Here is an 18,996-nt window from a genome sequence, read left to right on the forward strand (position 1 = left end):
TTTTTACAATTTTTGTTTGTATAACAACATAATCTCTACGACTCTACCTATATATCCTATATTATTATATTTATATTATAATATATATTCTGCGTGTTTGTGTGTGTGTTGTTTGATTTGATTGGTTAAACCTTGAACGGCGGCGGCCGGTATAAGAATAATATTTGTGTGTAAAAAATAGTCTCTGAGCGATATTATCTGTACGTACTATACACTATACACGTCCGTTTGCTATTCGTTTATTATACAAATATAATATTATTAATGACTCATCGTATAATTTATTAATTTGACATTACCGTCGGGGAAGGTCTCTCGTTAGTGCTATACGGCTGTATAATATACAATTAATACACCGCTATTCCAGTTCCCATTATTCTCTCACCTTTTGTGTTCGTCTTCGTCGACGTTCCGATCCGCGAAACAATGATCGTTTATCATAATATGAAAACAGGCCAACGTATGTAGTAAAGGTAGGTCCCTATGCTTGCATACAACGTGTCGACGATGAGAAGAGTCGAAGGTCTCCGTCGGAATCTCGATATAATACGAGTTTTATAATCACAGAGACATGGTGTACCTATAGGCGCCCAGCACGTATATATTACAAGAGTACAAGACTAGGATTCATAATGTATGCAATATAAAATAGGAAAATGTGCATTTTCTTTTGTTGAAACATGCTAAAATATGCAATAAGAAAATAAGAATATTATGTACCTACCCATTTTAAAATAACCAGTCATATTACCAATCATTTTCAAACTATCATGAACCATCATGAACTATCGTTTAATTTTAAAATGTAGATGGAGTGAGTAAATCAAAGTTAGGTACTTCTTATGTAAGCTAATATCATTTTCGATATTCTTACTATGGAATATAATATGAATCTATAGCAATTTTAAATTATTGTTTTTGTTTAAAGACAAAACCACTGGTTTTATGAAATTAAATATTACGTTGATAAACGCAAGCAGCATCTGTCTAATTATTCATTTTCATAATTTTTCATCATCGTAATATTATCATATTTTATTTGTATTTGTGTACATCATTACGTCACGAGTTTAAGATTTATGATACATCGACAGATTTAATTTTTTTTTTATCGATTTATTTATATTTTATGGTTTTTATATAATATACACATTGGCGATGCGTAATTCAAGTTCAAACAGTGTACCCTATTAACGTTGCCATGCATTTTGGAGTGAAAGATTATGCATTTATATGGATATTGAGTATTAATATATAAGCTAGAAACGCGGTGCGGGTGCTTATCGATGACCAATACAGATGTATATTGTATTTGTTTTATATTGTGCAAGACTAAAGAGTCGTAGAAGAAAGCAAATAATGTTTGAAAATTATCATAAATTATAATTCAAATAAAAGTTTCTATTAAAAAAAAATTCAAGCGAAAATAGTATTAAAGTGATGAGTGACTGTGTACTCTATACTAATGTATTCTAGCTAAGAGCAACTGTATTCATCTCAGAATTCCTTGTTTATGAAACTAAAGCTCAAAAACCGCATTTCAGGTAATCATTAATTATAGTAAAATATGCATAAAGAAAAGATTAAAAATAAGTTAATAAACATCATTATTCACTGTTAAATAAAATAATATTAAATAAAATTGCTTCAAACTTCAACTTTGGAGGTGATATATAATATTATAAAGGTAATTATTTTTCATTTTTTTCATTTATTTTGGTTATTTTGACAAAACTGCATTTTTGAACGAAAAATAGCGACTTTTCATTAATAATTTTAGGTATTTTCATTTGGAAACCATGTATTTTGGTATTTAACAGTATGAATTTGAGTAATTTAAAATCGGATAATTTAAAATTCAACATTTATTTCAAACTTATTATTAATATATATATATATTTGTACCTATATGAGTATATAACTGTGTATCATAGTATACCTAAATACATTTTGATATGGTATGGTTGCGTAAGCAGAAATATTGTTATACAAACAGCCGATGGACATTACACGTGGATATGACTAATGGCTTATCGGCTAATATAAGTAATAAATAATAACTGATAACGAATTGGTAAAATTAAAAATGATGAGAATTCATCACCCAAATTACACAGAAACGGTGATATTATATTATATTTTAGAATATTATCGATTTGATTAAATAATATTTTATTGACTTATTCGATTTTAAATATTTTGTTACCGAGCAATTATTTATTATAGAGTTTGACATAGTTTTCATTTTACCAATCGATTTTCCTTGGTAGGTATGCGTTGTTATATTGTATGGTATTTTAATTTATTCATTGCTTCGTGCGTTAATGTCTCTCGATAACATTATAATAGTATACTATTATAGTGATAAGTACTCGTAGTATTACTATAAATATATTATGTCTTTATAGTTTATAATGTCATTTAATAATCTATAAAATTATTTTTTATGGTTTATTCACATAATTGTTTTTTGTATTTAAACTGTTTATCGATAGTTTGTTGGTTCAGTTTTAATACCTTTCCATGTCTAAACGTCAATATGATCTACAGAAATAAGACAAAACATTTTTTTCATAGATAATGGAAGGTGACGTTTCATATTATACGTTTCTTATTATAATAACACGACCGCATTGGCTTAAGTTGAACAATTTTTTTTTCGTATTCAACTTTATGACCGACATAATTATTAATGTGAATTTTCACACTTTTTAAATAACCATTTTGTTTTGATCACAATGACACATATAAATTGATATTATCTTGTAACATTTTAGCATTATTATAATGACTATATTATCTTTTTCGTGTTTTTCCGATTAAAAATTTGGTTTTCTATAATGGTTATACAACACATATTAACAAGTTGACTGCCCTGCAACAAGTTGACCACTTTGTGTACCTATTATATACGTGATACATGCCATAACACGTTAATTAAATCTTCCTTCATACTTTACATAGAACTTCCGATTTTGTCTCGAGTATCATCATTTATGATACTAAATATATTTCGATATTATTTATTTATTGAGATCTAAGGAATTTCCTGTGCCAGAAACCCTAATAAAAAGCTCAGCATCATATATTATATACTATAAACTATGATACATTGTTACTTAGCCCAAGTTCATCAAACTATTAATTGCATATTATATGAAACTCATAGAGTTCGTATCAAGATCAGTGAAATTGGTAGGGCAGTCATCTTGTTTATATTATTATTTATTATATTAAGTATTATCTATATTAATTGTAATAGGAGCCATGCTAAACTGTCGTTAATATCAAGAGGGTGCATAACGATGGTGATTTGTGTGGCATTGTGGCTTAAAAACACAGAAATCTAGACTATTGGTTCATTAAATAAAAAGTAATATATTTAAAACTGCGAATAGGTGCATTTTATATTAAAAATACTTGTATAGGTTATATGTTATCGACTCCTGCAACGATGAGTACGTTTTTGACTATATGTTATAATATATTATTTACTAATTAGCGTAATATTAGGTTTTGAAATTTGCTCTAGTCTTCAAGGACCTCGATTCATCTTTTTGGTCATTCATCACAATCATTTATTAATGCCAACTTACACTAAAATATCATAATTAACTATCTTTCTGAGCAACGTTAAACTTACCTCCTATAATGGCTCTAAAATTGTAAATTGTAAACGAGATAGGAATTATGGAACTCATAACCCGTAACCCGTTTGAGTGACTATTAATATGACTATAAATGCAATGTTATTAACTAACTCATAATTGTTCTTACACGGTCATTATAGTAAAAGAAACAAGTCAGTTAATGATTAGGATAGTGACTTAGAGTTAGATATTTGGTTGTCATCGTCTAACTAATTATTAGTTACTAATAGTGCTTTTGTTTTTGAATAATATTACAAAAGCTAAACGTAGGTAAAATAATCATAGAAAGAAAAGTTTACCATTTTTAGTCATAGTAACCTATATACATAGTAAACAGCATCATAACTGTAAGTTTAATTATCTGATTAGTATTTATAATTTATATATTAGGTAGACGCGTGGGTATGTGTGTTATGTACCTATGTAACTTATAGCCTATAAGTAAATATGAATATTTTTCAATTAGAAGTAATATTGTTCGTCGGACAAGCATATAAATTATATATTAGACAAAATTATTTAATTTAATTTAATTTAATTTTTCTAAGCTTATAAAATAATTATTTTTATTTTTAAGTTGAGATCATTACATAATTATAGTCACTTCAATAATGGATCGACAAAATGGTTCAAAGACTTTTGTGGTTGAAAACTTTAGTGGTCAAGTATAACAATACAAGAATCCAATAGGAATAAAACTACAGATTGATCGATTAATATTATTGAAAAAATGTTGTGGAAAAAAAGAAATAATGATTTAGATATACCAAGTATAAAATAATTTAATGATACAAGTTGTACTAATCAAACAAAAATAACACAATATAATATATTTTATTGGTCCATTGCCAGCTTTGGGTGTTTACTGATCCGTTGATAATTTACAGAATATAACATGATGAAACACGACCGTTTGTGAATAATTGTGGTTACAATTATTGACTGTAGACTTTTTAATTACCTACAGTTGTGTGGTGTAGGATCGCGTTAGTTTTGTGTGACCTTTTTGATTGCTACAATTATATTATATTTGAAAAAATATTTAAACAAAAGAAATTAGTTTACCAGTGAATGTTTCAAGGTCATTAAGACACATTAAAAACGTTTTTATTCATGTACCAGATAAAAACCCTAAAGTTTGAATAGACATTTTTTCATTATCACACATCTGAAGTACTGTGTATAATGTTTAAAATGCTTTATTTTGGAAATACATCAATGTATCATTCAGGCACCCATATAATTCAATTTTACAGTTTTTCAAGATTTATTATTGTTACATAAAATTTCAATAAAACATGACATTATTGTGGCTTTAGCCGAACCTTACATAAATCAAATGTAACAATATATATTAGATGCATATAATATTATGTATTCTATAGGTAAGATGTTCTCAAGAAACAATGAATATATTAGGAAAATTTGATATGAAACATATAGGTACATTAATGAAAATCGTATTACAACACAATTTATTTAATAAACGCATTTTGATTTATTATTATATAGTTAGTATGTAAATATTGTATATTATATTATTATACTATATATTTAGGCAATTTAGTGTTGACTGATAGCCTTGTAAAATGAATCATACTAAACGCATCATATTTTCAGTATCAAAAATGTATACGAGATTTATGTAAATAGTGTTTTAATTTTATACTATACATATGAAATAAAAAAATTCAAAACATTATTTATTTTGTATGTACAAAATATTTAAAAATAATATAATGCCATGGATATAATAACATGGGGAACTCAGTTATATCTGTACTATTTTTTTTGGAGGAACCCTGCTTATTTTTAATTGGGTAAGATGTAACAATTTTAGAGTTTTTAGTGATGCACGTCTGCACGTAATAAACTAGTTAGTATAAGTAAATTTTAGTCAAATACTCAAAGTAAATTTGGTCGCTCACGCACTATCTTGTTATTTAATTATAGGTACCCATTTACCTATAATATGTAGATACATTCATAATATCAATTAATTTGTTACTATCAGTATTATTCATATTATTTGTTATTATATTATCAGCTTACATTTCGCATATTATAACTAAGTTCTAATATTATTATTATTTTATATTATATACAATTATTATGTTTTGTATTCTACCAGCTTAGAAAACCGTACAATTGTTTATTATAATATATAATATTGTATAGTATTAATGTAGAAATATATTTTAGCGAAAAAGTAAATAATTAATCAGTCCAATGAAGTTAAAAAGTGCTGAGACAACACTATACTATTTCTGGAATAACACCGATACTTCGCAGGTACGAGGCAGTCCTGCTGTCGTAGCGGAACTTAACGAGAGCGTAGGTGCGACGGTTGTACGCAGGTAAGCGACACCTATAGCACGGTCTAAGTGTAGCACAGTGTTTTATTTTACGATTATTTTATACTTGCATCAATAAAAGTGTTTCTGACCGAAAATTGTGTTCAAGTTTAATTTCAGGCTTTTGCGGTTAGCAAGACACTGTAGTACTTACTTTCTTTTACAGTACTCGTTATCGTGGTCAGTCAAAAAAGAATAAAACTTTGGCTAGGTTAAAGAGATCTTACCCTCGAACATCAAGTACTCGTTATCGTGGTCAGTTGTTCGATAGTAAAGCAACCTTAGAGTAATAGAGTTAAAATCCTGTGGGACCTTGTTAAATTATCCTTTTGTGCAATACTCGTTATCGTGGTCACCAAAAAGAAAATTTAAATAAGCTTTTACCACAGGTGTTGATATTTACTCGTTTGATGGTTTGGAAATCGGAAACCGAAATATATCTGTTATATATGCTAAGACTTTGCGTGGCAGAATGACATATGCTTTACTAGACTATTATAATTTTAATAAATAACTTTCAACCATCGTGACAACTGTATTATTACGTACATATTTGATATTATATCATATATTATTATATAAAAAAGACGAAATTAAAGAAAACTTTAAATCTACACGTCGTATTGATTGCATAAACTATAGATATTTTGTATTATAAATAATAATTTTAAAAAATAAACAGAATAAGTTTTCGAAATATATTATTATTATTATTAAAAATATTTCGATGAAATTGTCAAATAATTAATCATCGCTATCTCAGTAACCGTTGCCTAGTAGGTCTAGTAGGTCCAACATGATATTTCAATAGGTCACGCCATCAAATTTAAGATTTTAAGAATTACTACTATTTGAATTAGGTAAAACTTTAGGTTAAAAATAAGAAATAGTTGCAATTCCTATTTAATAATTTATCTAATTCTATATAACATTTTTTAAAAGAATGCAGTTATGAATTGTTAAGTTAGAAATCTTGATGCATATTATATTATATTTGTAGGTATAGTTATTTTTGATTTACATCGAGTAAAAGTCACGTACACATTCGACCGACTCTAAAGCTGATTATACAAATAATAAAGGTAAAACAAATAATTACTAGATAATTGTATGTGGTTTTTACGTTGGGTACTAAATACTCGTAGATAATATAAATACTGATTTTAAATTATTATATCACTATTTATTATATTAATTATAATAATTTGATGTGGTTTTTACGTTGGGTAATAAATACTCATATATAATATAAATACTGATTTTAAATTATTATATCACTATTTATTATATTAATTATAATAATTTGATGTGGTTTTTACGTTAGATACTAAATACTCTTAGATAATATAAATACTGGTTTTAAATTAATAATCTAGATATTTATTGTTATAATAATTGAAATATTGAATTATTTAAAATTTAAAACTAACTTTTATACATAATATGCATTATACCATCAATAGTCAAATAATAAAGTATAAACATAAAAACATTAAACCCTTACTGTCTCTTGCCAGTAAGATAAGAACGTATAACATTATATCCGGTGGGTATGTGACGTATGTGATTAATGCAATAGCGTACGCAGGATTTTAGTTCGGTTAGGGGTTTACCTGAGTAAACGTTTAGCAATTTTCTGAATTAGCCAAAAAAAAACTGAAACTATGATTATATCGACTTCTTTGTTATATTTAACAATTTATTTTATATCTATTAAAAATGACCAACAATTGATCGACTCTGTGTATTGAAATTTGATATATTTTGATATTTATAAGAATGTTATAACTTCGAAATACAAAATTAGAACCTTTAATCAAAACATATCTGTTACAACTGATACTACCTATATTAAAATATATTATTTTTACTAAAACTGTATTTAATTATAATCCTATGTGCCAATATAGTCTAAAAAAATTTGAAAAAGTTATATATTTTTTCGTGTTGCCAATACCTGAAGCTGGCCATTTCCATACATATTTTTCTTGTTTTGAATTTTAAGGCGTCATGGTTTCCGATCAAATTTTACAATTACACAATTACAGGTACTTTCGACCAAATTTAAACTTAAAAGGTATATAAAAAATAGCTGAGTTTATATTATACTTTTTAGATTTGTAGGTTACAGTATAATCTAATTATGAGAATAACCTTGATTTTAACTTCAATTCTTAGCTGAGTCACGAGTGGGTTGCGACGCGTTATTTAAAATATTTATCTTATGTTAAAATATAGCATTTAATGCTTATCAATACTGCATTTAGTAATAATTTTTTTTTATCATCTCATATTAATGATAATACTAGTAACCAAAATTTAAAAAAATTAACGTTTCAAGCAAATCAATGCAAAATGCAAATCTATTATTCTAATACAAGACAAAATAAGATAATTAGTTTTAGTTCATATGTTTAGCTTATCTGTAACGGTCGTGCAAATTTCAAGTCCATCGCTCATTATTAGAATCACTTCATTCAGTTTCATTCAATAACTAAACAAAATAACATGTAAATTTAGAAAGGTACGTAGGTCTAAAATTATATAGATTTATTATTACGGGCCCAGAAACATGATTGTCACTATATAGAATCATCCCTAAGCACCAAGTAAGTCGCTTTGATGTATAATATTGATATTGAGTATACGGTGTATACCTCATGTTCATTGAGTAGGTAAAAGATACATTAGTAAAGGATATGTTAGATATTTAGTATTTAATGATAAATCATTGCATACGAAAAACGATTCTAAGCGGAAATCAGCCTCTATTCCTAAGGATATTTTATAATTTGTCTACAAGTGATATCTTTAGAAATACAGTAGTATGAACTCAATTTTTATATAAAAATCGATTATATTGTATACCTAACAAATTAATATTAATAGGTAGGTAATTTTAATATTTTATCTTATATTATTAATTAGTAAGTCAATACCTACGTACCTACTGTTTAACGGTGTGAATAGGTTCGTGATATAAATAACATAAAATTAGGCTAAACATGTAGAAAGTTGCATTATGTACAGAAAAAATTAACTTACCGAATGGTGATAGTCTTAACTCTTAAGACCATACGAATTACAATTCATTTTATTTAAATTACCTACAACAAAATAATTACAATCATTTGATTAAACATGTTAATTTATTTATTATATAAAACTCTTCCAAATTTGAATTATATGTCTATAAAAAATGTGTTAATATTTAGTAATATACTTTTGATATTTTTTTATTTCTGCAAAAATAATTTCCAAATAACCAGGAACTATAAATTACATTTTAAAGTTTTTGGACGAAGACGCTATATCGTGTTAAATAATATGAATTCAATGATAAGTAATTGTATATGATGAAAAAACGCTTCTGAATGAAGACAGTGTAACTTTTTGCTTACCAATGTAACTATACAACTATTTTAGTAATAATATAAAATGTTAGCAAATTTTCGTATTTTTAAAAAAAAATTTCTGAATATATTAGTAAATACTGAGAATTTTAAATTTGAACTCCAAAAAGTACCTAATAAGTCCAATATTCTACAAGAAACTTCCATCGAAATTGATGATCAGATCATTATTTCTACTTGTAAAAGTGTCTCCAGACACGAAAACACATAATTATAAAATCAATACATTCTTAGCTCAGAATCTAAAATAAGACAATATTATTATGTTATAGACAACATTATCAATAAACAATAATATGCACATTATATATTTAAGTTTAATCGAGGGTTTATTCGATAGTTTGAATCGAATATTGAATTAATAATTACGGAGATTTGTTATGTGTTTTTATATTAAAAAGCATAAAAATGCATGACACAGCACTGATAGGTATTTTTAATTTTTAATTACTAGCACAGTAACACGTCATATACTCGGGCATAATACAATATATTATCATATCATAATATTCATAACAGACAAATCAATATTACGTAAATATTGTAGATTCTGTTTGGATTGCAGTGAGATAACAGGTAAAAGAAAGTCATAAACTCATGACTTTTACGCATCACATGTGCGTAAAACTATACAACTACTGTACGATAAGCTAACATCAGGTTAATCAATTGCGTCATGAAAAAAATGTAGGTAGGTAATATAAAGAATTATAAATTAATAATATTTGTCTAATTTACATTTTATATAATATGAACATTGATGGAATGATATAGGTACAGTATAAAAGCTAAAAAAGTGGATGTCGCTCTGCTGTATAGTAGGTAACAAGTGGATCACTGTGTAATGGATGGTATTAAATTTGAATTCAATGATATAATATCATTGCATACAAAAAACGATTCTGAGCGGTGACGGTTTGTCAATGTGGGTATTTTATATTATATTTGTATTGTTATTACTTATTATTAATACGGTAGCCGATAAGTAAAAATAAAAGAAAGATAAGGTAATAACGATATTACTTTTGATACGACCAAAAAAACCTAAGAGACCTAATCATACATAATTATACTAATATTCCAAGTTTCACCTACGTATAAGGTCACGAAATATTCCTATAAATCTACTTAAACCTACTTATCTTACTATACTTTGCAAATATGAACATGTTATATGAATGTATATAAGTTTGTACTTTGATATTTATTGATGCATGCTTTGTTGACTATTTAGGTATGCATAATCATATTAACAACTATATACATTAATGTATGTTTTATTAAATTTAAACCTAAAATTAAAAATTAACCTATAGTAGTTCTTGCTCAGTGGCGTCTTGAAAATTACAATAATGGGTAACTTATTTAAATTTGGCTGGATGACCGGTTGGCATATATAATATACTAGAATACTGAACTTCATATAGTGCCTGCGTTCACTAGGCACTAAGAAGTATAGGAGTGTAACTTTGAAAAATCTGTTTTTTATTTGGTAAACAGGTGTGTGTGTGTACGTGTGGTGGTCATATGGTGCTTGTTAGTAAATTTTTTTGTCTCTCAAATAAAGAATGTACCTACCTATACTGATTATCGGACACCGTCGCTCGCAAGTATAACTTATGTAATGCAATAATCACAATATGTTACCTATGTCATAAATTCATAATATAATACATTTAATATATACTCGTGAGTCGTGAATGATTGATTCCCGGATCATTTTTTCCAACGCAATAATAATAGCCAATAGGCATTATGGTAATGTTGACTTTGAATTCATAGTTTACAATACCAATACACGTTTTCAACAATAATCGTTGAAATTAAATCACTATAGGTTATATTATACTCACGCGTGTAGCGTTATAAATCTACAATTTTATCTTAATGATACCAAAACACATCCCACAGGATATATCACTATATTATACTTTCATTTGGTGTCGTTATGATGGTTCATAAATTATATTCTCACACTTATACTCTAGAAGCATAATAATATATAATAAATAATAATACTATTATAAACGTGCGTCCTAAACGAGAGTCATCACCATATAAAATAACGAATTCGAATGTCATACATCTGCCTTCGAGTTTCACGACTAATGGTATTCAACAGTTCACACACAATGAAAAATTGATATAACGTTTCAATATAGTTTTTTTTATGACTTCCTTTTTTTTTATTGAAACGACCGATAAATGGTCTCTGTAAAAACGATTTACAATTTGTGTACATCCAAATAAAATAATCAATATAAACATAGGTACATCGTACATGCTACACACGTGTGACGTTACATTTCCATTAAATAATTAAAACCCAAGCTACAATAGTTTGCAAGCGATTTGCGAAATAAATTACTAGGAGAAACTAGGAGTGCGAATCTTTGAGTGCTTAACCGTTTCACTGCTTATTACAAAAATCTAAACTCTAAAGCACCTGCTGTTTGCTGATGAACCTTGCTGAAACCGGTGCTGATTGGTTGAATTTCCTTGGTATGGGAATTATCGCACCGTTGCTTGTATATTATGACTTGCTAGGTGCGTTTTTTACTCGCCATACTGTTGAAGTATACTTGTTGAAAACCACTTCCTATTGTTATGTTTTCCCTGCCCTATGTGCATCAGTCACTTGTCATTTCTTTTTATTTGTGGTCTTGATAAAAGCCGTTTTCGAAGTAACTATATTTGTTCCGTAGTACTATGTTTTATAAATTATTTAAATGGTTTTGCTACCCTATAAGGATAGAATCTATGCTAAATGAAACTGAAGTAAAGAAAAAAAAACATTTTGGGCCAAAACTTGTTAAGTTATAGATAATTGTTATTATTCAGACAGTGGTTCGCAAAATTCACTCAATTGAATAAATAAATAAAGTACAAAATCATTCAGGCATTAGGTTTTCACCGTAATTAAAAAAGTTATTTCTACTTTTGACCAGAAAAATAACAATAAAGAATCAACCGTAATATACGCCTGGTAACAAACAAAGGATAAAAAATATTGCCATTTTGGGAAACACTGATTTTCGCTAAACACGGTAATGTTTGTAACACGGAATAAGATATAATGGACTGGAAACGACAGGGTCAGTCGGGGTCGGGGGGTGACCTCCAAAAGGTATCACCATAGATAAGAATGCTGCAGGGTACCCCTGGAGTGAGTTTGGTTTACAGTTACGCATGATTTATACATGTCTTGTGTTGTAGGACGAACGACTGCATTTCGGACAAAAACAGTGGATGGAACAATAATCCTCTGCCCTTTGAACGATAATCACAGGACCTTTGATGGGTTGGGAAATGCCGAATGTAGTGGTCACAGCCGTTCTGTTGCTGGTCACCGTGGAAACGGTGCTTGCGGCGATCGCCGCCGCCGACAGTCAGCAAGACGTTGACAGCGGCGCCGATGGCGGAATGAAGTCACTGAACATCGAGCTGATCAAATCGTCGATACTGAATAAGCTAGGCATGCAGCGGCCACCGGAGTTCAGCGATCGGCTGCCGCTGCAAGTTCTCGCGAGCAAGTACAACAACGACCACGCAAGTTCTACGGTGGTGCCCTCAAAAATCCGGCACAAGTCCAACCGCATAGACGCGACCGGGGATGGTGGCACCGACATTCAGGGCCGCAAAACAGCCACCACGTCCACAGACAACACTATTAACAGCGACAATGACGATGACGATTATCACGTCAAGACGCAAAAGCTCATAGCATTCGCTCAGCCACGTGAGTACAACTTTGTAACGGTCTTTAGTCTTTACCAGTCATTCTTAACCTTTTTAAGGTATTTTTAAGCCTCTCTCCCCGAATTATAAATTTCATTATTTCACAATACATACATTTTTTTTTTCATTTGTGTTGATGTGCTGGTCAGCCAGTGTCCCTAAATAATTAGTTCATAACCTCTAATAGGGGGTCACGAACCCCTAGGTCCAGGATCGCAGGTCGCTTATAATATTCCTCCGGTTTTGTATCGATGACTCCGCCAGCTATTGATACCATTGCGCGTAACGGTTTCGAACGAGCTACCACCAATCGACTCCACCGAATTTAATAAAATATAAAAGTTTTTAATATTTGTCGGTAACGTAGGTACTGTGGAAGATGATTATATGAACTATATAAAATTAATTTTAATTTTAAATAAAATATGCTATAAAATAATATTAATAATGTTATACGTAAATAAAATTAACAATTAACATTATGATTTTAAATGTGTGCTATATTTATATATTTTAATAAACAAGTGTTTTTGCAATCCAGCTAAAACTTAAAGTTGGTTGCTATAAATTTTTTTTATAAATTTAAGATTCTGCGAAGTCGATAATAATAGCTATAAATGTCTATTATTATAGTCTGAATATTTTGATAATTTCATTGCAAATAGAAAGTAATATTTAAAGTTCGAATTTTGAGAACATTTATCACATTTAAAATTTAATAATTATTTTGTAGTTAAAAATGTGTAAAATGTTCAACTTTTATAGCTAAGGATTGAAAAAGTAAAGCAAGGTTCCACGTAAATAGGTTATATATAAATTACTTTTTTCACAATAATATCATCAAATATACTTAGTAATATCATATTAAGCTGACTGAACATATTCGCTCAGAATCGTATTTTGTATACAATGATATTATATCATTGAATTAAAATTTAACACAATCCATTACAGTGACCTACTTGTAACCTACTGTACAGTTGAGCGACATTCACTTGCCCACCTTTTTCCTTTTGTCCCACAAACTATCATCTAGTTTTCTACTGTAAAAAGTGGATTTGGACACACAAATAAAAAAATAAAAATACTATAATAACACTAACACATGTTTCACTTCTCTTAAAATCCAAAAGTATGAAAATAGTACTTAGGTACATATTCTAAATATTTTAATGTTGAATAGTAATGAACTACTAAACTTAATATTTTCTATGAAAAAAATAGTTTTGTACCTTGGTGGGATCAAAATTAGTGAGTCAAATTTTGAAGAAATATTTTAGGCCCGCAGTGTATAATATAAACTTTCAATGCACGTGATGGTGACGCGAGAGGGAATTTGGCACTGGGACCGGGATTGATGATAAACTCGTCCCCTGAAGACTGCTGCCGGGTAGTCATAATTAACAATAACAACAGCAACAACAAAATTACACTCTCATAATAATAAATAATAATGGAATAAACGCAACATAAATATGGTGTAACGGTGAAATGAAAATAATAATGATCATAAAATATACCGACACAGATCCCACGGTGCAGATTCTACAGGATCAGTATCCACTCTACTTTACGTTTTCCGAGCAAACTCAACATTATCGGATCACTAAAGCGATCCTGTGGGTGTACAAGAGACGGTTGGACGTGGTCATCGACAAATCGGTGGTTATCATCGACGTGTACAGAATCAACCCAATCAACTTGCAACATTCATTAGTTTCCAGCATAAAGGTGAGCAACCCCGACGTAATTGCTGAACTTAACTGAGTTTAGGGTTGGCCGCAATTGATTCCTGCTGACAGACTATCGGCACGTCATAATACAATCGATAATTTCGGTTATACTCGGCACAACTGCGATAATATTAACACGAATTGTGTTTTGCGACTTATCGTTCTAGTTGCGCGAGTATACCTATGCTATTTTATATATTATAATAAATAAAAATGAATTTACGTTTGTACGGAGCTTCAATAGTACGTGGGTTTGCCATTGGTTACAGAAATAAAAGAGACTTTTATAATAAAATCTATATTATATAATTATATAAAACAAATGTATGTATGTTTGTAGCTTATATATAAGTACTACAAACTACTCGACTGATTTTTACGAAAATTTCAAATATTGTTTTCATAGATATCAGAAAAGTAAAGGTGGATTATTTTTCAAAGCGATTTGACACCGATTTTACCGTGAACTGAGGCTTTCATTTAAACCGAGATACACCTATAATATAGCATAGGTAGTATTTTATATTTGTTATTTTTTTCCCGGAAAGAATCGGGTTGTTCAACTATAGTAAATAATAAATTAGTATATAATATATTTGTGTTTTAATATAATATTTATAATGATTTATATACAGTGTACCTTTGTTTTGTCTGGTGTATCCTTATTCACCTTTTTTCAGCGAGTTTTGAACACCACCGAACCGGGTTGGGTGCCCATTGAACTACAGAAAAATATGTCTGATTGGTTTAAAACCATTAACGAGACCAAGAACTTGACGCTAATGATACAAACGTACAACCCTAACAGGAACGCCACGCACGACAAGATGCCGTACATAACCGACGCCAGAAAAAGAGATGATATTAGCGAGGTACGTTATTATAATGTAACCTAATAGGTAACTTATAAGTACATACTATTATAATAAACTTACCACTACCTATACATTATATTTTTATCGTTGTTATAGAATATTATTATATGATTTAAACGTATACATATAATATGATTATAACCCAGATAGCATTTTGTAATAATAATATTATAATAGTATTGTAATAACGTGATACTAATATTATTCGTGATTATAATGTTATAATAATATTATTAAACGAAAAATTACTATCTGGGAATGTATAATTAATTATTGTTGTATATAGGAACACAGCAGGACACATCTTATAGTTAGATCTTAGATGGAAAGAATAATAAAATAAATACCTATACACCTATGTTATAACGAAGTTGTAACTTCGATATATAGTATATAGAATGTATAAGAACTGCGCAGTTCAAACAGAAATTCAGAAGACGGAGGAGTGATGTTATGTTATATTAATATTGGTTAGAGAGAGAGAGAATTTCCCGAGAAAGAAAAATACACTTTTTTTATAATTAAATCATAATACCGCAAACTTGGATGTTATTGTAACATCGTCGTGTTTTATTGATCACATAGTGCAGGGGTGGCCAAACGGTTGAACTTGAAGGATTTCTAAGAAGTCGATCCCCCTTGTTAGAATATATTAATTATTGTAATACATTTGTCATTTGTAGATACAATTATTAAATACATATTTCGGATTGATCTGGTCATGTGACATGGCATTTTCTCACATGAAAGTTATAAAAGCTGAATATGTACCGAGCTATACTTTCCGATGATCATTTAGAACTGCAGCGTCTTTGTTTAGCAGTTAGCGAACTATTACCGAAATTGCAATTGATATTATGCAATGACACGCTTCTACATAAACAGTATATAATGTTAATACATTTTAAAATTATTTTTAAATTTAATGTGAAACACTAATTTTAGATAAGCTTACACTTTATTTTATTATTTATGTAGGTATGTTTATTATTAATATAAAATAATTTTTTTACATTAGTCGATCCTAAAAGAAAAAATGTATCCTTAGTAAATCTTAATCAAAAAAAGTTTGGCCACCCCTGAATAATAGTGCGTTGAAAAACTGTTTACCGAGCATAATTCCATACACTTTACATAACATGTTACTACATGACATTAATATACCTTAGCACGCGTATTAACATCGGTCGTATAATGTCGATTTTTATATACATATGAAATATATGAATTGCGAAAATAATAATGTAACATAACATGCTTTTTGTAGGCTTCTCGAGAAGTTTCTAACTCTTTATATTTTGTTTATATAATGTAATACTATGTTATACAAAGATAGTCAATTTAGTTGATTAGTATTTAGTTTACTAGTTAAAACTTACAAATTACAAATAATGTAATGTCTTTTAGCAAATAATTGTAACTATCATCAAAACATTTTTAGCCAAACAGTTTCCATGAATACACAATTTTCATTTCAGGGACCAACTTAATCCCCCCCCCCTTTCCCAATTGTTCCTATCACAACTTTACCTAACCAAACCCTAAAGTTGCAATTTGTACTTTAGACAATTCGTAAATTATACGGTGAAAATATTGTGTTAGGATAGGTGAGTAACATATTGTTCTGTGGTAGCATCGGACGTATAATAGGTTTTTGTTAAGAAGCTAATTAACGAATATGAAAGATGGGATTAGTATTGATAAGACACAATTTTATGTCATCGCCACCACCTGCGCACAATTGCCACCTTTGCATGATCTGGGTAACAATATACTTCCGCTTCTACCTTCCTGCAGGCTGCGACACTACACCCCCGATTGCCCCTCTCTATATATAATAATAGTCTAATAATTCGATCGATCTATCGCGGTCACGCGTTATGCAGATCCCGTACTTGGAGGTGCACACCCACCACGGTTACCGGAACAGGCGCGGAGCTTCAGGGCCCGATAGACGGTGTCGCAGGCAACCGGTGACGATCGACGTCGATGAACTCGGCTGGGACCATATTATCGTTTGGCCCAAAACGTTCGTGTTCTACTACTGCTCGGGCGAGTGCAGTTCAACGATGCGGGTGCATTCCCCGCGACCCACTAGCGGGCGAGAAGCACGACCCGCCGCCGAACGTCAGTGCTGTGTGCCACGCAAGACGTCTATGCTGTCCATATCGTACTTGAACAGTACTGGTTTTGTCGACTACAGAAATTTGTCCGACATAATAGTAGACGAGTGTGAATGCAAAGGCACCGATTCCATCGTACGCTCACTGCAACGGTTCTTATAAACACGAATACACAATATTATATAATAATAATATGTAGACTATAGGTAGAGTATAATACAATATATTATTATAATAATTGATCGCGTTTGGTTTGGCACGTATAGGTAGATCGTCATTGGTTTTACGTTTTAATAATTGTATTTGTACCATAAATACTGTCATCTCGTATACAGGTACACGAGTGTACAACATCATATAATTTATATTTGTTTTGGTATGCAAAACAATATACTATATTATATGTGATGTGCACAATATAATTGCATAATAAACAATATATTAACACATTTGATATTTTACATAATATTACTTATTAATTTAAAGTATGTACCATACCTAAACAGTATAGTACAGATTTAATAAAAATAATATTCATGAATTATAATGTATTATAAATATTATAATGTACTTCCACATTCCAGTACCTGTAACAAAAAATTAAATGACAAACGTACCACGCTACTCAACATTTTCCACTTCGAAGAAATTGTATCATGTATGAATCATAAATATATATTAATAAGTAACCATTAACTTTATGTATACTTAGTGGGAATTATGTTATTTTCCCATTTTATTCGTTTCTATGGTGACACAATGGTAGATATATGGGAGGGGGACAACGTGGCGTTCACCCCCCCCCCCCCCTTGGCCTTTTTTTTAACGATATAATTATGGTCAAGTCTTTGTTATACTTTATATATCTCTTATGAATATTCCTAATCGACCCCTAGATTATGAACAAAGCGTTACATAAAATCGGTTAAAAAATAAAAATATCTGTACCCAACCCAAAAAAATATTGATGTTAAAAAGAGTGGAAAAAAACCTAAAACAATATATCACTTCTATTGTAGGTATCAAAAGTTGGGTGTCTGCATAAAAACCCCTAATTATGTCGAGTCCGTATATAATTTTTTACTACTTGAACGATTAAGTATGCAGAAA

At 29.5% G+C, this 18,996-nt stretch overlaps 1 protein-coding gene across 3 annotated transcripts; it reads left to right on the forward strand.

Annotated features, from left to right (window-relative positions):
• Positions 1 to 1,431: 1,431 nt before the first annotated feature.
• LOC132943830 (growth/differentiation factor 8-like) lies at positions 1,432 to 18,433 on the forward strand. Of its 3 annotated transcripts, none has more exons than XM_061012951.1 (5): positions 1,432 to 1,544; positions 12,634 to 13,156; positions 14,684 to 14,886; positions 15,569 to 15,760; positions 17,650 to 18,433. In XM_061012951.1, the coding sequence occupies exons 2-5, from the start codon at positions 12,715 to 12,717 to the stop codon at positions 18,046 to 18,048; spliced, it is 1,236 nt and encodes a 411-aa protein (XP_060868934.1). In that variant the 5' UTR covers positions 1,432 to 1,544; positions 12,634 to 12,714; the 3' UTR covers positions 18,049 to 18,433. The 3 variants fall into 3 exon arrangements, with proteins under 3 accessions (XP_060868934.1, XP_060868933.1, XP_060868932.1); XM_061012950.1 differs by lacking the exon at positions 1,432 to 1,544 and adding an exon at positions 8,419 to 8,528; XM_061012949.1 differs by lacking the exon at positions 1,432 to 1,544 and adding an exon at positions 8,429 to 8,613.
• Positions 18,434 to 18,996: the final 563 nt, after the last annotated feature.

The sequence above is a fragment of the Metopolophium dirhodum genome, chromosome 4 (genome assembly GCF_019925205.1).
Source record: "Metopolophium dirhodum isolate CAU chromosome 4, ASM1992520v1, whole genome shotgun sequence".
Taxonomy (NCBI): domain Eukaryota; kingdom Metazoa; phylum Arthropoda; class Insecta; order Hemiptera; family Aphididae; genus Metopolophium; species Metopolophium dirhodum.